The sequence below is a fragment of the Arvicanthis niloticus genome, chromosome 9 (genome assembly GCF_011762505.2).
Source record: "Arvicanthis niloticus isolate mArvNil1 chromosome 9, mArvNil1.pat.X, whole genome shotgun sequence".
Classification (NCBI taxonomy): domain Eukaryota; kingdom Metazoa; phylum Chordata; class Mammalia; order Rodentia; family Muridae; genus Arvicanthis; species Arvicanthis niloticus.
Window position 1 is genome coordinate 66,866,707 of NC_047666.1, and position 27,696 is coordinate 66,894,402.

Consider the following 27,696-nt stretch of genomic DNA (forward strand, 5'->3'; position numbering starts at 1 on the left):
CCCACATTCACGCAGCTGTCAGTGGGCGGGCCGGTGGCTGCATCGGCAAGGTTCCAGGGTTTCAAAAGCTGGGAATCAGGGGGAGAGACCATGGACACGTGGAGTCCGGTTTTTCAAAGCTTTTATTGTTCATGGCATGGTGAATGGACGCAACTGGTATGCGCTTCCCCCCTCCCCCAAAAGCCAGGGGAGACCAGTCTTATAGGGAAGGGAGAAAGGGGAGGGAGTAACTTAATTAGCTATGCCCCTGGCCTTTTGATAATTCATTAATATTTAAATCTCTGGAGGTGGAGACTTGTTAGTCACACCCTCTACCTGTCCTACATGACTGAAGGTAACAGGTTAAATGGAGTTACCTCGTCCAAGGCCCAACAACGGTCCTTCTATACTAAGAGAAGAAAGGAGATGTCAGGAGCAGCCTTGCTTATACACTGAAGGCCTAAAATCAGCCATAGGCCTAAAATCAGCAATAGGCCTGACATACATGCTAACACAAAGTCTTGGTCTCTGTGAAAAAACACTGACTCAAGAACAGAAAGCTATAGATCTTATAAACAGGCAGCCTTGGTGGAAAATTACCAGCCTGGATAGTCATAGACCTTGTGGATAGGTATCCTTGGTGGATAGTACCAGCTTAGATAAGAACAAGTGAATCATAAACAGAGTCATAGTGATCTGTTCCCTGCTTCTTCAACCAGCTGTTGCCTTGTTCTGGAAGATATCTGTACTCCCCCTGAAAACAACTTTACTCATGCATTATCCCTTTCTACACATCCTGTCTCTATGTGCATATATAACCCTTGAGTGAAAAAATTAAATTTTCGGTTTGACCAGACTATACACAAATCATCATTCTTTGCGTCCTCCAGTTCTCTCTTCTAGGACTTCTGATCCCAGTATGATGTTCTGTGGGACTGGGGCACAAAGGGATCCAAATAGAAAAGAAAGGAGTCAAAATATCATTATTTGCAGATGATATGAGAATATACTTAAGTGACCCCCAAATGTCCACCAGAGAGCTCCTAAACCTGATAAACAACTTCAACAAAGTGGCTGGATATAAAATTATTTCAAACAAATCACTAGCCTTCCTCTACTCAAAGGATAAACAGGCCGAGAAAGAAATTAGGGAAATGATACTCTTCACAATTGTCACAAACAATACAAAATACCTTGGTGTGAATCTAACCAAGCAAATGAAGATCTGTATGACAAGAACTTCAAGTCTCTTAAGAAAGAAATCAAAGAAGATCTTAGAAGCTTGAAAGATCTCCCATGCTCATGGGTTGGCCAGATTAATATAGTAAAAATGGTCATCTTGCTGAAAGCAATCTACAAATTCAATATAGTCCTTATCAAAATTCTAACCCTATTCTTCATTGATTATAGAAAGGGCAATTTGCAAATTCATTTGGAATAGCAAAAAAACCCAGGATAGCAAAAAATATTCTCAACAATAAAAAAACTTCTGGGGAATCACCATCCCTTTCCTAAAGATGTGTTACAGAGCAATAGTGATTTTTAAAAAGTGCATGGTATTGGTACAGAGACAAGCAGGAAGACCAATGGAATTGAATTGATGACCCAGAAATGGACCCACACACCTATGGTCACTTGATCTTTGACAAAGGAGCTAAAACTGTCAAGTGGAAAAGGGACAGCATTTTCAGCAAATGGTTAGTTCTACTGGAGGTCAGCATGTAGAAGAATGCAAATTGATCCATTCTTATCTCTTTGTACAATGCTCAAGTCCAAGTGGACAAAGGACCTTTATATAAAACCAGTTACACTGAAACTAATAGAAGAAAAGGATGCGGAGAGCCTATAATACTTGGGCACAGGAAAAAGTTCCTGAAAGAACACCAATGACTTATGCTCTAAAAGCAAGAATTGACAAATAAGACATCATAAAATTGCAAAGCTTCTGTAAAGCAAAGGACACCGTCAATAGGACAAAAGGGCAACCAACAGATTGGGAAAAGATCTTTACCAATCCTACATATAATAGAGGGCTAATATCTAATATTTACAAAGAACTCAAGGAATTAAACTCCAGGTAACCAAATAACCCTATTAAAAATTGGGGTATAGAGCTAAACAAAGAATTCTCAACTGAAGAAACTCAAATGAACGAGAAGCAGCTAAAGAAATGTTCTTTAGCATATACCCAGAAGATGCTCCAACATCTAACAAGGACACATGTTTTACTATGTTCATAGCAGCCTTGTTTATAATAGCTTGAAGCTGGAAAGAACCTAGATGTCCTTCAACAGACGAATGGATACAGAAAATGTGGTACATTTACACAATGGGGTACTACTCAGCTATTAAAAACAATGAATTCATGAAATTCTTAGGCAAATGGATGGAACTAGAAAATACCATCCTGAGTGAGGTAACCCAATCACTAAAGAACATACATGGTATGCACTCACTGACAATTGGATATTAGCCCAAAAGCTCACAATACCCAAGATACAACACACAGACTACATGAAGATCATGAAGAAGGAAGACCCAAGTGTGGGTGCTTCAGTCCTTCTTAGAAAGAGTAACAAAATACATATGGGAGCACATATGGAGACGAAGTGTGGGACAGAAACTGAAGGAAGGGTTGTCCAGAGACTGCTCCATCTGCATATCCAGCGTATGTGCAGTAACCAAATCAGAAGCTGATATGGATGCCAGGAAGTACATGCTGACAGGAGCCTGATATAGCTGTGTCCTTAGACTTCTGCCAGAGCCTGACATATACAGAGGTGGATGCTCACAGCTAATCATTGAATTGTTCATGGGGTTCCCAATGGTGAAGTTAGAGAGAAGACTGAAGGAACTGAAGGGGTTTGTGGCCTTATGGGGAGAGCAACAATACCAACCAACCAGAGCTCCCAGGGTCTAAACCACCAGCCTGGGAGCACATAGAGAGGGACCTGTGGCTCCAGCTGTATGTGTATGGGAGGATGGCCTTGTTGGACATAGTTGGGGGAGAAAGTCCTTGGTCACATGAAGGCTGGATCTCCCAGTGTGGGAGAATTAGAGGGTGGGGAGGTGGGAGTGGGTGGGTGGCGGCACATCCTCATAAAAGCAGGAAGAGGGTGGATGGGATAGGAGGTTTCTGGGTGGGAGGGAAATGAAGAAAGGAGGTAACATTTGAAATGTAAATAAAATATCCAATAAAAATTAAGAATAAATTAGATGGATTTGAATTAGGAGAAGCTGTTAATCCTAAATGATTTGGATGCTGCTTGTAATATGTGTGAACCACTTGCTTTTATAATCATCATCTTCTTTTTATTATTATTATGTGAGACAGTGTCTCTCTCTGAACAGACTAGAGATCAAAAAGCCCTAGGAAGCCTTTTTTCTGTGTCCCCTGTAGACTTAAAATAAAAAGGGGGTAAGGAGAGCCATTCTTGGCTTTTTCTGTAGGTAATGAAAACCTGAATTCAGGCCATTGTGTTTGTACAAACAAAACTCTTACCCACTGACCCATCTCCCCAGCCAATAAAACCTAATCCAGGCATGGTGGAATACTCCTTTAATCCCAGCACTCAGGAGGCAGGAAAATCTCTGAATTTGAGGCCAGCCTACTCCACATATTAAGACTCTGTCCCAAAAAGATAAAGAAGAAAGAGAGAGCGAGAGAGTGAGGGTGAGAGAGAGAGAGAAAGAGAGAGAGAGAGAGAGAGAGAGAGAGAGAGAGAGAGAGAGAGAGAGAGAGAGAGGAGACTGTTTTGAACAGCTCACTGACATCTTGGGGATAGATCCCTTAAAATGGCCAATGCTCATGAAAATTTGCTGTTCCCTTAAGCACTGTTTCCAGAGAGCAATGGAATGAAACTTACTGTGTGTTTACTGTGAGTCAGACAGCGACACTGACATGACATTTCCCTGGGTAATTTGAATCTTAGGAATTAATATTAGTAGATCTATTTCTTGTAGTATTATTGTGTCAGCTAAATTTATAAGTCTGTCACTATTTCTGTTGTCGATTAAGTTCACACAATTTAATGGTATAAAATATTTATTTCTCTGAACCATCCCTGGGAAACATATTCTATCTTTCCTTTAGGATGTAGGAAGTAAAATGAATTGCAAAGAGTGGTATTAGGACTAAATAGTGTGGGGAGGGGGGCTGAGATATTCATTTTTCAGAATGAAATAGGCTTTCATTCATCTAATACATAAAAAAGCATGACTTTAAAATAAAAACAATACATTTCTCCAATGCACGTGTGATTAGGAGCATTGGACCTGAATTCAATCCCAGCACCATATGGGAGGCACAACTGTGTGTGACTCCAGTTTCAGAGGGTGTGGCCTCCTTACACAGACACACAGGAAGGCACAGCATCAATGCATATTAAATAATGTCCTTGGTCTTTAGCAATGAGAAGCAAAATGTCTGGTGTGGTGTCACACACCTGTGACCCCAGCTACTTAAGGAAGGTCACAGATTTAGACAAGATTTTATAAAAAAAATAAAATAAAATTTACAAAAACTGCAGGGAATACCTGCTACTTTTGCAAAATTTGATCAGCAATGCTAATAAAAGGGAGACAAGACGGATGAAAAGATGACTCAGTGGTTAGGAACCTTGTTCTTGCTCCATTTCCAGCATCCACATTGTCACTCTCAGTAAGCAGAGAGCTGATCCCTTCTGGTCCTGTCCATCTCTGTCTGTGCTGTGTCTGTGTTGTCTGCCCAGCACAGGTGGGGCACATATATACATATATACATATGCACAAGCAATAAGCATAAATGAAGTCAGAATAAATGTAGTGTGTTCACTTTATTTTTCATTGATTTCCCTTCCCCCCTCCCCGCTATGTTCCTCTCCCCTTCCCTTCCCCCATTTCTCCATCCCTTTCTCCTCAGAGACCTAGAGGCCTCCCATGCATATCAACTCCCTCTTGGCATATCAAGTTGGTACATAGTCTTTAAAAAGAACAAGAGGTCAGTTCTAGGTTGAGGAACTAGCAATACAATAGATGCAAATATTCAGACAAAAAGCAGGACAATAAACAGAGTCCCATTAATACTTACATGTAATTTAAACAGTATTTAAAGAAAAAGGAGGAAGAGGGATGGGATAGGGGATTAATGAGGTGGGGAATGGGGAAAGGGGATAATATCTGAAATTTAAATAAATAAAATATTGAATAAAAAAGAACAAGAAGGAAAACAAAGGATGAAGAGAACAAGAGATGCTTTTTAGCCTGTTATTTCGTCCTTTTTGGGACTCATCAGTATGGGGTAGCTAACACTATAAGGTTTTAAATATTTTTTTGAAAACTCAATAATATACATGCTAGTGTAAAATTAACTATTAAATGCTTAAGGAGCCGGGCATGGTGGCACATGCCTTTAATCCCAGCACTCAGGAGGCAGAGGCAGGCAGATTTCCGACTTTGAGGTTAGCCTGGTCTACAGAGTGAGTTCCAGGACAGCCAGGACTACACAGAGAAACCCTGTCTCGAAAAACCAAAAAAAAAAAAAAAATGCTTAAGGAGTTTAACTCACATTTGATGTGAAATAATCCCATAAAATGGTGAAATTAAAGTGGTATTTGTTTATAAAATGTATTGTACTTAGGACAGGATAAGTAAATAGTTATAGTTATACTTAGAACAGTATAATTGGAAATAGGAATATTGAAAACTAAAGTAGAGAAACATTTCACCAGTGTCCCTTATGTTTTAAATTGCAGAGTATAAAGTAAATTTTACTTTTACGCACTTTTAAAATTCTTCTGTATGTTGGCTTGAGTTTTGAAAAGCATGTATACTATGGTTCTCCAAAGGATGGGATGCTACAGATGGAGTCTCATCTTCCCTATCATTATTAAGGCGTTTCGATGCTTTCAGTCCCCACTCATGAACCTGTGACCCTCCTGTTTCAACCCTTACATAACTGGGGTTACAGATGCATGTCACTACCCAGCCATTTTGCTTTCATTATTAAAGGTCACATGCATTTTTGGGGACTCATTTTTGTGGTCTCATAAATTCAAAAGGACTTCTCTGCAGAAAAACTTTACAACTAAAAGTGGGGTTCGTGAACATTAGTTGTACTTTAGGCTTAAGGTATGAGTGCCAGCATCTATTTTAGACTCATCTATGTTCTTGTAATCCCCTGTATGTGCAGCTCTCCAAGATGGTTTTCACTTGTGATGTTAGGAAATACTCTTAATTTGTTTTGATAGCAATGTGGAGCCATAGGATAAAGAGTAGCACCCATACATAACAGGCTAAAAAGTGTCTCTTGTTAAATGTTAGGAAGGAGAAAAAGGATCATGGCAGTGGAGGCTATAGCTGTTGAGCTTGCTACAGATCCACCTGCGATTTACATAGACCCTGGCACTGTTGAAACTGTAATTGTTCAGGTACGAATAGCATTCCACTCCCTGGATGGGAACCCTGAATAAACAAAAACAAAAACATTAAGTCTGCAGAACCCAGAACTGCATTACTTCCTGCAATGTAATCTCACCAGTCTCCACTGCTTTTTGGTAATATGAACCAAAGAGTCCCTGAGGAATCACCTGCACTAGTTTTATGCCTACTGTCTTACATTCTCAGGGTTTAACTCACATCACTCCTTTGTCATTTGTTTATGGCAAATCCTGTAATGTATGTACAAGGCATTGGGCTGGTGCTTGCTGCCATGTTCAAAAGAACTGCAGACATTGAGTGACCTTAAGAGGGTAATTTTCAATTCTGTTTTGAGACATTTGACATATGGGAATTCCCACTTCTTAGTAAATTGCTCAAAGGGCTTTAATGGGTGGATGTGACTAAGTCTGTGATGTACCATTCCAGTCAAACAGCTATGCTCAAATCCAAGAACTGTTTTGGTGCTCTGTGATGACAAGACTTTAGAGGAGGTACCAAATGTCCTTAGAGTCTGCTTTCCTGAACAAGTACAGCCATGCAATAGTGGACTGCTGAATCTCAGGCTTGCAGATTCTGCAGTGGCTTTCTGGGGTGTCAGAGCCCCCACTGCCCATCTGAGGGTTTGTCTGTATTCCACAGAGGACAGTTATCAACAACAAGAAGGTTCAGGTTGGAGCTAAAGCAAACAATAGCTGCCCCCAGACGCCATCGTTATGGGAAAGATTTTGAGTAAAACCACACTAAGTAAAGGTTTTGAAAATGATGACCAATAAACAGGAAAACATCTAAAGGATTTAAGTTTGTGTGTTTCCTGGGGATTGCCTGTTCCATGTAAACAACACACTCTCTACCTCTGAGCCACACATCTAGCCCAAGGGTTTTTTCTTCTTCTCCTTCTTCTCCTTCTCCTTCTCCTTGTTCTTCTTCCTCTTCCTCTTCTTCTTCCTTCCCAGTACAGTTGGCTTCACATGGCACAGACTTTCATCTCTCACTGCCACAACACACACATATCAAAACACCTGAACACAGTAGCAGGGAAATTATTGTGAAAACATACGAGTTATTATATTCAGTGTTATCTGTCCACTTCCAAGGGTACTCTGATGACTCTCTGTGCAGGCCGATCCAGTGGTCAAAAATCCCCTTGTATCTCCTTTGAAAATTCTGTCATGAAACACAAAAAGCCAAGAATACATGTGTCTCTTTTTTTCATATGATCCTGAAGAATCTCCACACCACAGCTTCCTCTAGATAACAGGAGGGTGTAACTGAGGATCACAGTCTTTGGAGCTGTACTAGTCACCAGTTCTCAGTGGAGCCACTTGACATCTGTAATTCTAAAGAACCTCATTTGAATTAAAGTACTAAATGTAGTGACACATTCCTCTGTGACCAGAATAGTTCTGGGTTAACCTCCCATTGCAGTCATGTTGTCATCTGCTGTATGTAACATGTGCCAGCTTAGAGGAAAATGCTCATGACCACTAGGTATCCCAGCAAAATGACATATCTGACTTCCAGCTAACTATCACCACTATGTGAAATAATATTTCTTGAATGTTTCAGGGCTTCAGTCAGAAGTCAAGTACCAGGAAATTACACACACTCACACAACTCCCATATCTTCATGTGCTTGGGATGGGATCCTTCCTCAGGCTTCATCTGTAACTCTCTATCTCAAGGAAAATGTCACGGACCACTCTGTCAATGTTGGAACCAGTACTGCCAAAAGCCTTGGGAGCTAAATCATTAGAGCCTGCACTGCCCCAGACTGCTCTGGTCAGCAGGTCGGGTTCAGCAAGAGAGAGAGTGAGGATGGACTTGAAGAATGGAGACCAGACAGAGTGTGATTCAATCCCGTTTATTCTTCAGTCTCTCTTCCTAGTCTAAGTCCCAAGTCTTGAGTTCCTAATCCCTAGTTCCTAGTTCCAAGTTTTACTTCCAAGTTCCTAGACTCAAGTACAAGTGTCTAATTCCTAGTTGCCTGTCTTGAGTCTCAAGTGCCTACTACAAGTGCCTAATAGTTAATAATAATTTCTTCTGTCTGCCTCTCACTTTTTATATGTCTCACATATTATCAGATATATTATTGGATATCAGATATATTATCAGAGTGTGCTCAGCTGTTGTAGGCTGTTGTAATCAAGTCTCTTGTCAGGGTATATGGCTCCAGATGGCTGCATGTTTGATAGCTGCCTTCTGTTGGCTCCCCACATGGATCTCCAAAGGATGGGATGCTACAGATGGATTCTCATCTTCCCTATCATTATTAAGGCATTTCGACACTTTCAGTCCCCACTCATGAACCTGTGACCCTCCTGTTTCAACCCTTACATAGCTGGGGTTACAGATGCATGTCACTATCCCAGCCATTTTGCTTTCATTATTAAAGGTCACATGCATGTTGGGGGACTCATTTTTGTGGTCTCATAAATTCAAAAGAAGGACTTCTCTGCACAAAAACTTTACAAGATAAAAGTGGGGCTCATGAACATTAGTTGTACTTTAGGCTTAAGGTATGAGTGCCAGCATCTATTTTAGACTCATCTATGTTCTTGTAATCCCCTGTATGTGCAGCTCTCCAAGATGGTTTTCACTTGTGATGTTAGGAAATACTCTTAATTTGTTTTGATAGCAATGTGGAACCATAGGGTAAAGAGTAGCACCCATAGGTAACAGGCTAAAAAGCCTTGTTAAATGTCTCTTGTTAAATGTTAGAAAGGAGAAAAGGGAGTTTGGCAGTGGAGGCTATAGCTGTTGAGCTTGCTACAAATCCACCTGCGATTTACATAGACCCTGGCACTGTTGAGCCCGTGAGTGTTCAGGTAAGCGTAGTTTTCCACTCCCTGGATGGGAACCCTGAAAAAAAAAATCAAAAACATTAAGTCTGCAGAGCCCAGAACTGCATTAGCTCCTGCAATGAAATCTCACCAGTCTGAACTGCTTTTTGGTAATATGAACCAAAGAGTCCCTGAGGAATCACCTGCACTAGTTTTACACCTACTGTCTCACATCCTTAGGGTTTATCTCACATCACTCCTTTGTCATTTGTCCATGGTAAATCCTGTAATGTGTGTACAAGGCATTGGACTGGCGCTTACTGCCATGTTCAAATGAACTGCAGCCACGAGTGACCTCAAGAAGGTAATTTTCAATTAGGTTTTGAGACATTTTGCATATGGGAATGCCCACTTCTTACTAAATTGCTCAAAGGGCTTTAATGGGTGGATGTGACTAAGTCTGTGATGTACCATTCCAGTCAAACAGCTATGCTCAAATCCAAGAACTGTTTTGGTGCTCTGTGATGACAAGACTTTAGAGGAGGTACCAAATGTCCTTAGAGTCTGCTTTCCTGAACAAGTACAGCCATGCAATAGTGGACTGCTGAATCTCAGGCTTGCAGTTTCTGCAGTGGCTTTCTGGGGTGTCAGAGCCCCCACTGCCCATCTGAGGGTTTGTCTGTATCCCACAGAGGACAGTTATCAACAACAAGAAGGTTCAGGTTGGAGCTGAAGCAAACAATAGCTGCCCCCAGACGCCATCGTTATGGGAAAGATTTTGAGTAAAACCACACTAAGTAAAGGTTTTAAAAATGATGACTAATAAACAGGAAAACATCCAAAGGATTTAAGTTTGTGTGTTTCCTGGGGATTGACTGTTCCATGTAAACAACACACTCTCTACCTCTAAACCAGGGGTTCATTTTTTTTTTCTTCCTTCCCAGTCCAGTTGGCTTCACATGGCACCAACTTTTATCTCTCATAGCCACAACACACACATATCACAACACAGGAACACAATAGCAGGGAAATTATTGTGAAAACATACGAGTTGTTATATTCAGTGTTATCTGTCCACTTCCAAGGGTACTCTGATGACTCTCTGTGCAGGCCGATCCAGTGGTCAAAAATCCCCTTGTATCTCCTTAGAAAATTCTGTCATAAAACACAATACACGTGTCTCCTTTTTTCATATGATCCTGAAGAATCTCCACACCACAGCTTCCTCTAGATAATAGGAGGGTGTAACTGAGGGTCACAGACTTTGGAGCTGTACTAGTCACCAGTTCTCAGTGGAGCCACTTGACATCTGTAATTCTAAAGGTCCTCATTTGAATTAAAGTACTAAATGTAGTGACACATTCCTCTGTGACCAGGATAGTTCTGGGTTAACCTCCCATTACAGTTATGTTGTCATCTGCTGTATGTAACATGTGCCAGCTTAGAGGAAAATGCTCATGACCACTAGGTATCCCAGTAAAATGACATATCTGACTTCCAGCTGACTATTACCACTATGTGAAATAATATTTCTTGAATGTTTCAGGGCTTTAGTCAGAAGTCAAGTACCAGCAAATTACACACACTCACACGACCCCCATGTCTCCATGTGCTTGGGATGAGATCCTTTCACATGCATCATCAGTAACTCTCTATGTCAAGGCAATACAATACTCAACAGAACAGAGAGACAAACCAATCCCTGCCCATTTCTTACCAGCTCCTCCTGGTTGTCAATTCGAGCTAGCTGGGCCTCTTGTTCCATGCAGGAGTCCTGGCTGGATGTCCAGTTACTTGAGTATTCAGAAAAATAAAAACATTTATTTCCAACTCCAATCCAGTTTCTGGGGCAAGGAGTATAGGTCTTTTTGATTGAGATCTGTTCTGTCTTTCTTACTAAAATGTAGACAGTACAATGAATCATAACCAGCATGTCTTCTCTCTTTTTGGAATACCCTCCTGAGCTCAGTGTGAGGTGTGAATGTGATTGTAGCTTTCCTAAGTGATCTGTAGAAATCCTCTCCTGAGCATGATGGGCCTTTATCTTAAGGCCTCCCACCTTGGACCTGTGTCCCATTCTCTCTCAGGTGCTCACTGACAGTAGGGCCCCCAGGAAGTGCATTTCAATATTAGCATCACATTCTGTGCTGTGCATGACTGTTTACTACAATAGGGATGCTACAGCAGCAAGCACTCTGTATGGACAACTATTGGCAGCCAGCCTGATAATTGAGATAGCAGTGAGAACTATGGGTAGGTAGTATATACACTGTGGACATGTTACACTAAAAGATGGTTTCCATACTTAAAAGGACAATGTGAGATTTTATTGCACAATTCTGGACACTGTGGTACTAAAATCCTATAAGTTTATTCTTCAGAAACTTTCCATTTAATACTTTCAAAATACAGTTGAGCCTGGTAAATAAACTCATGGGTCATGAGGGGAGGCACTGTATCTCACTGGCCATATTACCCTTCTCTGTCCTCACTCTTTCTTGAGGTTCTTCTTTGGATTTTTTTCTTTCCTCATTCTCTGCCTTGAACAGTTCCCCCAAGTGGACCTGAGTCCCCTGCATCTCTGTCTAGAGCTTGCTGGATGGGGTCATCCCAGAGATGCTGAGCCTGGCCTCCTGTTCACACCACAACCTGTATGTTGTTTCACTGCATCTTCCTGCTGGAACCTAAGTTTCCAGAGAACAGGTACTACCTGTGTGTTTTCTCTGGAGCCCTTCCCACAGTGCCGGGCTCACAGAGGTCTGTAGTATAACTGACAATGTGAATGTGGACAGAGTGCTGCAGAATTTGGAGAGTCAGTCACTTACCTGACAAAGCAGCAGAAAGAGCAACTACAGCTGCAGTGAGGACCGTGATCACTCCACAGCAGCAGTAAAGCTTAGCAGGAGACTCAGAGGAGATGATTCTGTGACATTTCACTTCCAGTTTTTTACCTGAAAAATAGAAATATGAAAACATCAATCTCAAAAATCTTTTAGAGAAAAAGATAACTTTACCCTAGAATCATCTGTAGAATTTACTTATACTTTCCTGGTGCAAACGCCTTCATAGAATGTTGACCTAAAATGATGACCTTGGCTCTCAGAAGACCAGAGGGAAGGGAAACAGAATGTTTGCCACAGCTGGGCAGGGGTGGCACATGCCCTTAGCCTTTAATCCCAGCACTTGGGAGGCAGAGGCGGACGGATTTCTGAGTTCAAGGCCAGCCTGGTCTATAGAATGAGTTCCAGGACAGCCAGGGCCACACAGAGAAACCCTGTGCTGAAAAAACCAAAAAAAAAAAAAAAAAAAAAAAAAAAAAAGTTTGCCACAGAACATAGAACATTCCAGTTATTAAACTACAGGCCAATAAAAGAGCAATAAACAGAGAAAGTGAAGATCATGGAAACAAAAGATACAACAAGAGCTGCCCATTCGATGGCTGAGAGGTTAAGAACAATTGTTGCTCCTCTAGAGGACCCGAGTTGGGTTCCCAATCCCAGCTCCTAAAAGGGGGCTCATAACCACCTGTGTAACTCCTGCTCCAGTCAAGGAGACAAACAGGTTGGTACACTCTTATATTTCCAGTGTTAGGGAGGCAGAAGCTGGAGAGTCAGGAGTACTAGGCTAGCCTTGGCTACATAGAAAGTTTATACTCAACCTGGACCATGTCCAAAGAAATTAGTCAGTAAATAAGTTAATTAATAAAGGCACATAAATAGCTAATGGGTGAAATATGGAAATGTTTTAACAAGCTTAACAAAATCATGTGAAAAAATTAATATTAGTCTAAAATAACAAAAACTCTTAGCAAGTTGGAAATTGAAGGAAAACATTTGTGGATATTGGGCATTTCAAAAAAAATAAGAAAGGTAATTTTATTCATTTAGAATTCCACACCAGCATTTCTTATAATATATATATATATATATATATATATATATATATATATATATATATATAGAGAGAGAGAGAGAGAGAGAGAGAGAGAGAGAGATATTTACAGATAATCCTCTGTGTTACACCAGTATAATTAGGATACTGTCTTTTTCATTCTGATACATAAATGTGATCTTTGCCATTCATCTTTCTCATGCTGTATACGCACAGATCTTCTTCTAAGTTAGAATGTGTCCCATAGCACAGTTTGAACATAATTTTCATGTCTTTATTTAAAAGCAACATTGGAAATGAGCTCTCCAAAACCAAAGAAATGAAACATTGCTGGCCTGGTTTTTAGCTTAATTAAAAACTGTTTCTGTTGGTATCAGCCTCTGAACCCATTGATGTCACTTCTAGGCGACTCCCACATCATTGCCCAGCCCCACGCTCCCAGAATCCACCTGGCTCCCTCACCTGTACCTGGGAGATACTATGTCACCGCCCATATAAAACAGGCAGTACCCGGACTCGTGCCCTCTTTAACTTCTTATCTCCCCCACCGTCTCCCCACTTTTGTCCTTTCCCTGAATAAACCTCCTCTCCCCCCCCCCCCCAACCATGTGGTCTGGAGTGGTCTATTCTGCATGGCGGCCGGGTTTTCTTTCATCTTTCTTTCAGTTTCAGTGAGAAAACAAGTTCTAGTTTCAAAGGAGTGAAATTGTGAAATGCCTGCAGCTGGTTATACAACAGCTGCATTTTAGACATGAGCTCCACATTTACGTTAGGAAATGTTTCCCTTGGCTAAATGTTTTACTATTTGATTTCAAAAATGAACCCTCCTGAGGCAGAGGGAGCAGGAGTTCCAGGCCAGCTTGGGGATAAGGATGAGATTTTGCCAAAAATCAATCAATCAATCAATCAATCAATCATCATCATCATCAGTAATAATAGTAATAATAATCATAATAATTTCCGTTAGAATACTTGGTTAAGTGATAAGCTTAACATTTGTTATGAATTTTATATTTTGATAAATATCAATCTTGTTTTCTCAAAATTTAATATTCTTTCCCTAAATGAAAAAAAAAATTAAGGTGAAGAAAAAGGAATGAGGGGACAAAGGAAGATAAAGGAATGTAATATAATGAAGTATAGACAGTTTGAAACAAGAAACACAGCTTTGCTTGTATGAAGAATGAAGTAGAAAATCCCATTACATTCTTTTTCTGTAACTTATCTAGAGCTGAAAATAGAAAGGCTCTGGTCCTGGGTGGGTTCAGCCCCTGAACCCTCTCACTCTACCCCACCCCAATCCCACCCCATGCCACCTCCTTACAGTTCTTTTTTAATTACAATGGATCTGCAAAACACAAGCTACAAGCTTCCCAGGCAACTTCTATCACTATGCACATTGTAAAGCCAATGCTTGAATTTCCTTCACTGGGAACACCTAGAGCAAGCATTTCTATAGCAGTTTGGTGTAACCCACCAGAGTGTGATTACCAGATCCCTGGGAAGAGTGGACCTGCAAGCTGAGTACAAAGAAAGAAAGAAAGCTGGAGCTGCAGCTCTGGCTCTTAAAAGGTGACTGACTCACTCTTTGTTTCTCTTCCCTGAGAACTATTCAAGTGTTGCCTGCTCCAACAGAATAACTAATGTAACAACCTCATAGCTAATCCTGTCTGCTTTCTCCTACTCTGCAGACCCACTGTGACAGGCTCACAGAAGCCCTTCTGTTCTTATTCTTTTGTTCAAGGCTCAGCTCTTCTGCCTTCCTGTCCCTGGTGAAGCTCCTCTCTGCTCTTATAGTTTGGTTCAAATACTATTAAATACATACCCATTTCTCCCTCCTGCGGGCTGTCTGTGGTATTGAGCATAGGGAGGGAAGCCTCTGTGGCTCTCATCTCAGAGCTGAGAAGCTGAGTTTCAGCTACAGAAGGATTGAAATTTGAAAGCTGAAAAGCAGAACCCTATCCCAGTCCCAGTATTTAACCAGCCAGCTTGAGCTCCTCCCCTATGTACAAGCAGGAATGTGTTAATTTGAAACTGAAACACGATCAGATTGTAAGGAAGGGATTATTGTGACCTGTAATAAAGGGCTTCTGTGAGATTGTCACAGTGGGTCTGAAATAAAGTTTACAGCAGTAGTTTGGAAAAGATCTGGTCCTGGGTGGGTTCAGCCCCTGAACCCTCACCCTACTCCCCAACCCCACTTACAAACTAATCCTGTAAACAAAGAGCTTTTAGCAGAGCAACTTCAGGGCCTGCAGGGGGAGACCAGGTTTACTGTCCTGCAGGAATCAATTCAGAAATAAAAGACAACAACAAAAAGAAGATATTATTACCAACCCTTTCCTGTCCATCAGACAGTGATCTTCAGGGTAGGTGAGCCTGTGTTGTTACACCTTCTTCTCTGCCTCTGCTGCCCTTATATAGTTCTCAGACATACATGCAGGCAGAACTCCTATACACTCTTGACCTAAGACAAAAGCCTGACAGTTTAAAACAAAGGCCTGGAAGGCTTTTAATCTGACCAGTAGCATACATACCTTCTCTTCTGTGAGCTCACATGACAGCTTCAAGGTCTGATCCCTCTCCCAGCCCCAATGTCTCTACCTACTTCTGGCCTCTCTTCTCTCTCCCCAGTTCCATTCTCTACTCTCCCTCCCTTCTCCTAAAAGAAAATTTAATGGGTCCCACGAAAAACTAATAAAAAAGGACCCAGTAAATTCCTTCTCCCTAAACCAAAGTAGCTGAAGCTGCCTCCTTTAGGGTTTGCTAGCCAGAGGCCCAGTTAATCAGTTAACAAAGAATGCAGAGTTACAGGACAAAGGGCTGCTGAGTCATCCCAGGAATGGGTGGGCCATGAAGATAAGAGATAAACATCAGCCTGCAGGAACTGCTGCCAACTCTTTATAACATATACAAATATAGGAGTATCTTTTATAACATATTAGTAATTTTTCAACTTCTGAGTTGAACTTCTGAGGAAAAAATTGGGGAACCTAAATGTCTTTACATTGCCATAGCTTCTTGATGTCATTGTAGGCAGGAGATGGGAATTGTGATCAGTGACAGACTCTAAGTTCTGTGAGGCTAAATGAACTCAAGGAAATCTGTTTTGAATGCTCTGCAGTCTGTGTCCACTTCTGCCCACATGTAATCTAATCTGAACGATTTGTTTTTCTCCCTTTAACCATGTTTTGAGTTACTCATCCACAGTCCAGGGTAAACAAAGCACTCAGTCTTCAATTAAAATTTCATGGATTCCACCCCACCCCAGTTCCAGGAATTATTCTGTGCCACATTGTGAAAATTAAAATATGTGAAAGTCTCTGGTGCTATTGTGAAAATAAAATTTGAAAGCAGTGTTGAAACAATAACAAAAAATTCATGGTCAGCAAAGACCACCAACAATTTGTTAAACTTAGTCATAATAAAATATTAAGTCCCTGCAGGGGCAGGGTGACCAAAAATAAAGGTATGCAAGGGTGTGCCCAGACAAGTCCAAACAAGCCCAAGTGAGTAATGGGCTATCTGGTGTTTACTTCTCTCTCCCTCCCTTTCTGGGAGGTCCGAGGTTCTGCAAGTTCTGCCAGTTCTGCAAGTTGCTGATGTTTGAAATATCCAATCATGTGTAGCCGCGTGAAAGTGCAACCAATCATATGTAACCGCGCCAAATTTTCCCGCTCTCCCCAACCCCTACCCATAAATATCCCAAGTTTCCTGGGTTTTGGGTGGGAACCTCTATCTCCTGTGTGAGATATGTTCCGGCCCGAGGGCCCTCGTCATTAAACCTCCTCTGCAATTGCATCAAGATGGTTTCTCGTGTGTCCTTGGGTTCGTGCAGGTCCGGACTTGGGTGAGGGTCCCCTTTTGGGGGTCTTTCACTATATGAGATGAATTGAACTATAGGCTCCTGAAATATCCATGCTGTGAAGGGAGCTGTGACGTGTGAAATAACATAAATGTGGTGTCTTTTTTTTTTTTTTTTTTTTTTTTTTTTTTTTTTGCTTTTCGAGACAGGGTTTCTCTGTGTAGTCCTGGCTGACCTGGAACTCACTCTGTAGACCAGGCTAGCCTTGAACTCAGAAATCCACCTGCCTCTGGGATTAAAGGCGTGTGCTACCACCGCCCAGCTAAATGTGGTGTCAAAACAAAACAATAATGTCTGACACAACAGGAAAAGCAATGAGGAAGAAACCATTCATGCCTGTCACTTGGATGTGGATGTGCCAGTGTTCACCTGAGCTAAAGATTTTATCTGTCAGAGCAACAGGGAGGGGAGGACTTGGATCAAAGTGCCCTTCCCAGCCTTGAGCAGGATGAACAGACCTTGCCTGCTTTTTACAAAGGACCTTTAGCCCTAAGTAAAGTCATCTGTCTTGTTTCTACTTAAAACTTCCTTACAGGACCTTAACCCCTAGGTTGAAGTCATCCACTTTTTTTACAATTACAACTTCCTGGAAGAACTTAGAAGAGCAGACTGCCGGCTGAGACTGCTTTGCAACATTATCCAGCTCAAACAAAGGATGGGTTCAGTGGGCTTCCCCTATATCAATGCAGTGCTGAATATTAAACTTGGAACTTTGATCAGAATCTTGTCTTGGCTTCATGTTTCTCTCCCACCCCTGTCCTTTTTTCATTTCCAGCCCCTCTTTCAGGTAAATCCAGTTCATCCATGGCCGCTGGACAGCTACAAGTCAATGTTCACCTGAGTTAAGAACTTCATTTGTCAAAGTAACAGGGAGTAGAGGACTTGGGTCTATGGGATGTGCTAACTCCTCCAATGATTTTCAGGCCTAGAGCCTTAGAGATAGAACTACAAATGTCTCCAAGTCAGGCATTCTTATATCACAAGTGAAACAAAAGAAAAGCAAGGATTTCCTTAAAGTCTGTGATCAGAGTAGAATTGTACCAGGTGCTTGCAATTACATGGCAGTGGCTGCAGTCTGCTGTCTGTGAGTTCCAGAAGAAAGGTTGTGACCTACAACTTGATTACAAAGTGAGGGGAAGCCAGTATGAGGGTCTCACGGCTCACTTAAGACTTAGTGAAACTTCTTCAGCTGTCTCTGTTAGATGACAGTCATTTCACTCAATGCCAAGCACAGGGTTCTGCTTCGTGCTGCATCTAAACCAAAGACTTGAGTAAGTGTGTGGTATTTTCACAAGTTGTCTATCTTGAGTGATTCTATACATTTCTAGAAAAACTAGCAACTCTAGAATATATAGACATATCAATGTATAAGGGTCTCAGGGTTTATTTTTATATAAGAATTACCTGGAAATTTGTTAGCAATGTATGTTCTTGCCACAAAAACTCTTTCCTTTGTCAAGATAGTGTAGCCTTACATGGGGGGATGCGTGAGTAAACACACCAACATTAAGTTTGCTCACAGAGCACACTTAAATAAGCCATCTTCCAGTCAATGAAAGCTGAGGAGATGACTTACAAATATCAGTAGAGTAAAGAGAAGTCTGATCCTCTAAACAGAAAATTCAAATGATGCTTTGAGGACACTGAACTTTAGCTGTAAGTTCTGAAGCCATCCATGGCTAAAAGTAATTCATAATATCTCTGCTAAGAAAGTAAAGTGGTTTCTAATAAAAGTGCTTACAAATGCCTCTGTGATAAAAAGTGTGAACTAATTGAGAAAAACAACCAGAGATAAGTGCCCTTTATTCATATGAATGTGAAGCAAACTGACACCTGCTGGTTACAGACTATGAGGAGCAACACCATCTACTGCACAGTAATGTAGCCATGGTTGCACAGATAAAAAGAAAACCATCCTGACATTACATGCCTGGAGAATTTTGCTGTGGTTTTGAGCTAATAATGTCTTTGACTACCTGATTTTCAGAATATATATATCAGAATTCACATGTACCAGAATTCAGATGTATCTTGTCACAATAAAATAGAAGGAAAGAGAAAGAGAGGGAGAGGGAGGGAGAGAGAGAGAGAGAGAGAGAGAGAGAGAGAGAGAGAGAGAGAGAGAGAGGCAGATATAGAATCGGTAAAAAAAGATTGCAATGTGGTGTTACAGACAAGGAAATAGTAAATCAAAGTCAAATGGTGAATGATTATCCAGGGTTTTATAGTATGGCCATAGTAAAAGTTCTACTGAGTGTCTCAAGAAAAAATAAAGACAAGCTTTTAATTTGAAGCTTCTTTTGATATCAAACCCTTCCAGATTAATAATGGAAGTTAGGATGTATAAAAAATAGAGTAAAACATAAGCAATAGCACTCTTAAATGTGAAAGGAACACGGTAAAGGAATAATTCTTTGCAAGAAGGTAAAAAAAAGCCAGAAACTGGCAGTCATGAGTTAAGATTATAAGCTTCAGGCTCAAAGTGCAAAGCAGTGGGTGCCATGAGCAGAATGGCTCACCAGGAAGCTACAAGAGCTCCTTGTTCCACAGAGGCATTGCTTGAGGCATTGGCACACACACCAGAGCAGCTCTGTGGGAAGTTCAGACACTAACTAGGAGGCTGCACCCCAGCCCACTTTAAACTAAGAAAATATATTACAGAGAAGGGAGTAGGCAACTGAGGATGCTCCCATGCTTCATTCTGCAGGGGATCTAGGCAGAACCCTTCCACACTGTTGAGAACCAGACCTACACAAAGCTTTCTCAGATGCCATAATGAAAGGATAAAAGAAACCTAATTCTGTGTCTTTGCTCAGCCATGAACTTGGCAATGCCTGTCTGGGCCTGAAGGCAGGGCCTCAAAGGACTTACTGCTTCAGTTCCTGGGAACTAGGCTTTTCCCCATAAAGACCGGGGTCATCAGCCTCAAGGCCACTGTGTGCTCCATCTGTCATGCTCTTGAGATTTTCCATGTTCCCCTTGTGCATCACTGCTTGGCTAGCTTCCTACTGATTTTATCCCATTGTATGATAGCTTTCTTCTGATTCTGTCCTATCTCTCCCCCTGGAATAGTGAACAAAATGCTGTATTTATTAGCAAGACATGGCTTAAGACATGGCTTCTGCAAGACCTCCTAAGCTCAAGCTCACCTATCTTCTTTATCTCTGATATCCTGGACCTTTTTGCTCAGGACCCTGTAACTGAAGAATGGCCTACTTGCCAGAGTCATCATAGATAGGCTCCTTCTTCTCAATGAAGCAAAACAAATGGCATGAATGGGATGTTCTAGTTCACTTATGGATACCACATGTGGATTGCCAGACATTACAAAAAGAGAGAGGTAGGAGAATTGGTTTGATAAGTAAAATAACCCAAACCCGACAAAAATTATCTCAGAGAAAGCTCTCATGCAAAGAGTAAGAGAGATGGGACTGGTCTTTTCAGGTGCTAACCCTGAAAAAAATGTAAATAGCAAAAGATGAGCCAATAAAAGGAAGGAAAACAATACTTCTTAAAATGAAGCTTCACAGATGCATAAGTTGCTTGGAAAATAATTTTTTGCATGTGTATATGATATTATCTGATATCTCAGTTCCAAATATGGGATAACCTGTAAGATATTTGTAAGGGATACCCCAGAGTCCCTCAAAACAACACAGGCTCTTGCCTTTGTTCTTAAGTTTACACAATTACTACTGATGAATATACAACATATTTTCAGAACATAAATTAACCAATCTGGAATTGATCAGGAAACCTCTAAGCTGGTGGTAAGCTTTCATAATGCTGGAAGGCACTGTGCAGGCTGCTGAGGGAGAAGCCATCAGTAGTCTTGCCCTACAACATCAATCAGCCACACAAGGTAACCACTGATGCAATACTGGTATGCAGGTTATGGGGGTAAACAACTGGATTTCCAACTAGACTTGAGGTCTCCTACTCTATAGGAGAGAACTCATGCCTGGTGCTATAAATGTATTGAAACCCAAGGCTATAGGCATCATAGGCCAAAGGGAGGGACCTATTGTTGTTCATTTGGTAAATGGCCATGTTGTCATACTGTTTCCAAACATCCATTTTTTGTAATAAGCAATGATCAATGTGCCGAGAATAAGTAAGTGAGAGTACTCAGCCTGAAAAGAGATGTCTAAATTAATTCCCACTCAGGGAACATCGTGGAGGAACCAGGTGAAAAGAATGTAAAAATACCCTAAAATTCTGTCTTCTGGAAATGACATGGTTGTTGCCTTCACAAACTCACAGCAGCTGGGTTTATCTGCACAAAATCAAGCCAGTCAAAATTCCAGCATGGGCTAGAAGTCATTGTGCATGCCTAGTACTTGTGAGGCAAAGATAGGAAGTTCTCTGTGAGTTCAAGGCCAGCCTGGTCTACATAGTGAGTTCCAGAACACCAGACTACACAGATACACTTTCTCAAAAATGAATAAAAGAAGACACTCAGCATGGTTGGGAGAGAGATGTACAAGGCCCCACTCCTTCCTGAAGAGCTATTAATTAGCAGTTGATAACTGTTATAGAAAGAAGAATCAGTTTTCATTGTGGCTGTGGCCAATGGTGGGTTGCTCACACTCCAGTGATGGTCTTACACCTATGCATGTACAGGTAGGATTCATTGAACTCAGAGGATTATAAATAAGAAAACAATAAACAAACAATGAAGCCATGGGAGAGGGATACATTAAAGAGGGGCCTAGGAGGGGTTGGAGTGGGATGATATGAGGAGCAGCTATGATCATAATGCATCCTATGCATATATAATTTACAAAGAATGAAAACTTCCATGTATGTCTCTCACTCTCTGTCTCAGACATATAAACAAACTCATTAGAACTGAATTAAACATTTCAGAAGGTAAAATTAAAATGCAAAGATCATTACTTTTTGGAACACCATGCATCACTTAAAAGCAATTTAAAAGAATTTTTAAAGGAATCTTTATTAGAATATTAATAACATCTTCACAAAAATAGAAAATTTTATCTTGAAATCTAAATGGAATATTAGAGGATTTTAAACATTAAAAAACAAAGTAAGAAGACACATGCTGCCTGATTTGAAAACATGTTAATAATATATTGTAATTAAAACAGTGTGATACTGGCATAGACACAAATAGACTGAAGGGAATAGCACAGAACCAAGAACATGAATAAATTATCATGTGAATATTCAAATTATCTTGACAATTGACACAACTTGGAAAAATTAGTTCCTTTAATGAATAATGTTTAGAGAACTGGAAATCCACATACAAAAATGAAGTATGATTCTTATACTATTATATAAAAAAAATTAACTCAAAATGGATTAAATAGCAATGGTGGTTTTAACAGGAATGGCCTCTATAGATTCATGTGTTTGAATGCTTGGCCATAGAAATTGTCACCATTAGGATGAATGACCTTATTAGAAGAAGTGTGTCACTGTGGAGGCAGGACTTATATGTTCAAGCTACACCCAGTGTGGAACACAGTATCTTCTTGCTGCCTGCAGATCAGGATGTAGAATCCTCTGCTTCATCTCCAGCACCCTGTCAACCTGCATGCTGCCATGCTTCCCACCATGAAGATAATGATCTAAACCTCTGAAACTGTAATCCAGTCCCAATTCAATATTTCCTTTTATAAGAGTTGTCCTGGTCTTGTGTCTCTTCATACCAATAAAACATTAAGTAAAATAAAATAGCTAAACCCAAAACCTAAAATTATCAAATCCCTATAAGAAAAGATAGCAATATCCATGATGTTGCATTTTGTAATGATTGTGACAACAAAACAAAATAGAAAAATAGGACCACATGAATCTGAAGAATTTTGACAACAAAGATTACAGTTGACAAAATAAAAGGAATATTATCGTGGTGGTTTATATAAGAATGGCACTCATATATTTGAATGACCGGTCCCTAGTTCATAGAACTGTTTAGGAAGAATTAGGTGTAGCCATATTTGAAAGAAATATGTCACTGGACATAGTTTTAAGATTTCAAAAATCTGTCCTTCTGGTCTGGGACCAAGCACTAAGCAGATCCTGGGCAGCAACTCTGCCCCCAATCTCACAGAACCCAGAGGAAGCAGTCCTCCCAGGAACTCTAACCCAGGCAGTATGTTAGGTAAGCAGAGAGAAATGCGTGCCCCAAACAGGGAATAAATGGGATCCACAAGGACCCAGGAAGTCACTCCTGGCCCAGAGCACTGGTTTAGTCCTTTCTGTGCCTGAACACTGAGCAGATATTGGGCCGCAGCTCTAACCCCAGTAGTAACATCCACCCCACACATTTCTGATACAACCAAGATAATAGGAAAGACAGGCTCCAGTCAGAGACAGGGCAGGGAGCACTAAGGAGATTGAGAGGGCAAAAGGAAAACACAAGAATATAAGCATCAACAACGCAGGGTACTTGGCATCATCAGAACCTAGTTTTCTCACACAAGAAAGTCATAAATTCCCCCTATCAACAGAACAGCAAGATTCAGATTTAAAATCACTTCTAATGATGATGATAGAGGACTTTAAGAAGGACATAAATAATACTCTCAAAGAATCTGAAGAAAACACAGGTAAACAGGTAGAAGCCCTTAAAGAGGAAACACAAAAATCCCTTAAACAATTACAAGAGAACACAACCAAACAGGTGAAAGAATTGAACAAAACTATCTAGGACATAAAAATGATAGTAGAAACAATAAAGAAATCACAAAGGGAGACTACCCTGGAGATAGAAAACCTAGGAAAGAAATCAAGAGTCATAGACGAAAGCATCACCAACAGAATACAAAAGATAGAAGAAAGAATCTCAGGTGCAGAAGATACTATAGAAAATATTGACACAACTGTCAAAGAAAACGTAAAATGCAAAAAAAAAAAAAAATGTTTTGTGTTTCTTAACACAAAACATCCAGGAAATCTAGGACACAATGAGAAGACCAAACCTAAGGATAATAGGTATAGATGAGAGTGAAGATTCCCAACTTAAAGGGCCAATAAATATCTTCAAAATAATTATAAAAAAAAACTTTCCTAATCTAAAGCACAAGATGCTCATAAACACACAAGAAGCCTATAGAATGCCAAATAGACTAGACCAGAAAAGAAATACCTCCTGTCACATAATAATCAAAACACCAAGTACACAAAACAAAGAAAGAAAGAAAGAAAGAAAGAAAGAAAGAAAGAAAGAATAGTAAATGCAGTAACAAAAAAAGGCCAAGTAACATATAAAGGCAGACCTATCATAATTATACCAGACTTCTCACCAGATACTATAAAAGCTAGAAGATGCTGGACAGATGTCTTACAGATCCTAAGAGAACACAAATGCTAGCCCAGGCTAATATACCCACCAAAACTCTCAATTACCATAGATGGAAAAACCAAGATATTCCACAACAAAACCAAATTTACACAATATTTTTTCACAAACCCAACATTACAAAGGATAATAGCAGAAAAGCTCCAATACAAGAAGGGAAATTATACCCTAGAAAGAGCAAGAAATTAATCCTTTTCCAACAAACCCAAAAGAAGATAGCCACACAAAGATAATTCTACCTCTAAGAAAAAGAACAGAAAGCAACGACTGTCCCTTAATATCTGTTAATATCAATGGACTCAATTCCCCAATTAAAAGACATAGGCTAATGGACTGGATACATAAACAGGACCCAGCATTTTGCTGCATACAGGAAACCCACCTCAGTGACAAAGACAGACTCTACCTTAGAGTAAAAGCCTGGAAAACAATTTTTCAAGCAAATGGTCCTAAGAAGCAAGCTGGAGTTGCCATTCTAAAATCCCCAGCCCTAGAACACAAAGGGACCACCTGTATAGGTAGTTGAGGGTGGTCTTTCCAGGCATCAGTGGAAGTGGACAGCCTTGGTACCTAAAAGTTTGGCTTCCCTAGTGTTGGGGAATTGCAAGAGCAGGGAGGCAGGAATGAGAGGATGTTGGGAGCACACCCTCATCTTGATACTAAAATTTGTTTTGAGAGTTGTATATTGCAGAATACACAGGCTTGGTGTACCTACTCATCAAGCAAGCTGAGCAGACCTGCTTGAAGCCCTGATGATCTGAAATTCCAGTCCACAATGAATGCATTCAATATACAGAGTGAGATGTCTTTCCTTAGGTTGACATCTTAATGACAGCTTGTGGAAATACGACTAGAATTCAAGCTTGACGCAGACAGTCTCAGGGTGGATTGTACGGGAAAGATGAGTTCTAAATGCACTGATGAATCTTTAAAAAAAGGTGGCACATGATAGTGGTCAGAGCTCTCTCAGAGGTGTTCTTCCTTTGTTTAGTTTCTTGTGAAGCCCTTGACCATGAGAGAGACAATCTGAGGTCATCTTGATGGTCTGCATGCTAGTCCAGCCATGACTCCCCCTCTTTTATCTCTTCCACCCTACAGGATCTTTCTAGAGCTCTCAGGATAATTTCCTTCAGGCTGATCTGTTTAAGTCAATGACTTCCTTTCAAAATTCCTTTAAGGCCTCACAGGCCTCCTCCTACCAGACTCCTGAGGAGTTCTCTTATATCCCTCATTAATTCCCAAATTAATCCTGTCAAGGAAACTGTTTCTCCCTTTTCTGTACCTAAAAGCCAGGGACAGAGAGTTAAAACAACAGTGGACTTGCTTGACTGACACTTTTCCAACTGAGTGTGGCAGCTCCAGGCTCACCAATGGCTTCTGTCTAATCACAGTGTCATCTTGTCCTCAGAGTAAAGTGACAGATTCACTGAGCTTACTCTGTACACTTAACTTCTCTACTGTATGTCAACTTTGTATGTTTAACAATCTCTATACATCATACATTGTCATCACATGTTAAATAAACCTAAATGTGAGTTTCCGCATTTTACATTCAAATCTCATGTGTTCCAAGTAACAAGAAATACATTTCCCATATCAATTTGTGTGATTTGCTTAAGGTTGCTCAAACAAGATTATTAAAACAATCCTCTAAACCACTCCTGAAAACTCCACTGTAAGCACTGTATAGAAATTTCACTCAATCCTACATACTTTTGATTATGAAAGGAACAAAGTCTGCTCCTGTTATACAAACAATAGTGAATATGGTTCTCTTGTTGCATGCAGCTACCATGACAACTCACACTAAAAAAATGACATGACACCAAACAGCTAATGGCTTCTTTGTGAGCTACACACAATTATAATTTTGATATCAAGTGCTCCAGAAGGTCCTGTGTGAGGTAATTGTGATGCTGTTAAGAGGTGACTGGATCATGGATGTGCTAACTCAACCAAAAAATTAACCCATTGCTGAGTTCCAGCCAAATGAAATGAATCCTCATGAAATTCATAGGTCACAGGGAACAGACCTTTAATCTCTGCCTCACCCCCACCCTGTAGGTTTGCCATCTTCTCTGCTTCCCACCTACTACAAGGTGAGTAACTTTGCTATGGCCTTATACAACCACATTTCTTCATCACCATATGGCTAGCAGCAATGGAGCAAGCTGAGGATGGACATGAGGCCCCTTGAACTGTCAATCAAATGATTTTCCACTCTTGCTTATCTGTGACATCTTGTTACAACACTGAAAACTGAGGAAGGCTGGTTTCTGTCACAGCTCCTGAAATAATTATCTCTCTCATAACCCTAGTTCAGCTGTAATGCAACCTCTGACTTTGTGGTCATTTCTCTCAGCTGTCAAAGCTCCAAGCTAACAAATGTTCTTCTCCTTACACACTCACTTTTCCTCTGCTGGTTGGGACTGAGAAACTAGCTTCATGACACAATATGTATCATCTGAACCACAATATGAACAGTGCTGCTTAAGAAACTCTTTGAAACATATAAAGTGTAAGAGGGGAAAAAGAAAAAAAGTTCTATGTGCCTATAGGCTCCAGGTAGGCATTTTTAAAAAGGCATGTTCTTTCCAAGGGAATTACTCTAGTCTCCAGCGTTAGAACAGTGTATTTACTACATACATATATACAGACACAGACACAGACACAGACACAGACACACACACACACACACACACACACACACACACACACACATGACCTTATAAAAGGCCAGTATCTTTTTATACATAGAAAATTTCAACCACCTTTGAAATCAAAGAAAGTGCCTAAATAAGGGAATAGACCTTGGGAATAGGGGAAGGACAAAATCTTGTGCCATCTTTGTCAGGCTTGGGCTTGTTAGAGAGCCCTTCATGTTTATGTAATAGCCCCCAATAGGTCTTAGAGGAATTTGGAAGCATGAAGGGAATATGAAATTTCTCACTGGGCATGGGATACTGTCCTGTATCCATTCATGTTATTGACATTCTCCCAGGCTCAAGGGGCCCAAATCATGTGAAGGGGCACCAATATTTATGGCAGAAGAAAAGAAAGAGTAAGAATTCTGAAGCACACATCCTGGTCTCACCTAAGACACTCACCCCAACCAGGGTCAAGACAAGAAGGATCAGCCCAGCACAGCCAAGGTTCAGAGCAAACCTGTGTGAACGTGGGCACTGACAAGCATCTGTGAAGTTAACTTTGAAACTCATTTAAGGTTGAGGAAAATTGAGGAAAACTGGAATAAAAGTTAAAGGGGGTTTTGACTAACAAGGACAATTGGATTCAAGTAGAGGGTCGACTACAGATAGAAGCCTTTTTCCACGATCTTAAAACAGAATTCCATGGGATGAATTCTCCATTGAGTTCACCTATTTACTTTGATAAAGCTGAATTGAAAGAATAATGCTTATGCATGTATTATT

The 27,696-nt window shown here is 40.5% G+C and overlaps 2 protein-coding genes and 1 long non-coding RNA gene across 4 annotated transcripts in view; 1 reads left to right on the forward strand and 2 right to left on the reverse strand.

Annotated features, from left to right (window-relative positions):
• Positions 1 to 27,696, forward strand: part of LOC117714819 (killer cell lectin-like receptor subfamily B member 1F) — a 525,987-nt gene that overhangs the window by 108,857 nt on the left and 389,434 nt on the right. The gene's annotated exons all lie outside the window — the stretch shown is intronic.
• LOC117714804 (C-type lectin domain family 2 member D11-like) lies at positions 8,242 to 15,047 on the reverse strand. The gene is made up of 5 exons (XM_034511475.2): positions 14,893 to 15,047; positions 12,002 to 12,127; positions 10,894 to 11,072; positions 10,225 to 10,331; positions 8,242 to 9,255 (listed from the first exon to the last, which is right to left on the reverse strand). Exons 1-5 carry the CDS (start codon positions 14,957 to 14,959, stop codon positions 9,111 to 9,113), a joined length of 624 nt encoding a protein of 207 aa, XP_034367366.1. The 5' UTR covers positions 14,960 to 15,047; the 3' UTR covers positions 8,242 to 9,110.
• On the reverse strand, positions 15,403 to 15,882 carry LOC143443550 (uncharacterized). The gene is made up of 2 exons (XR_013112645.1): positions 15,605 to 15,882; positions 15,403 to 15,534 (listed from the first exon to the last, which is right to left on the reverse strand). It is a non-coding gene; the product is annotated as an uncharacterized LOC143443550 (long non-coding RNA).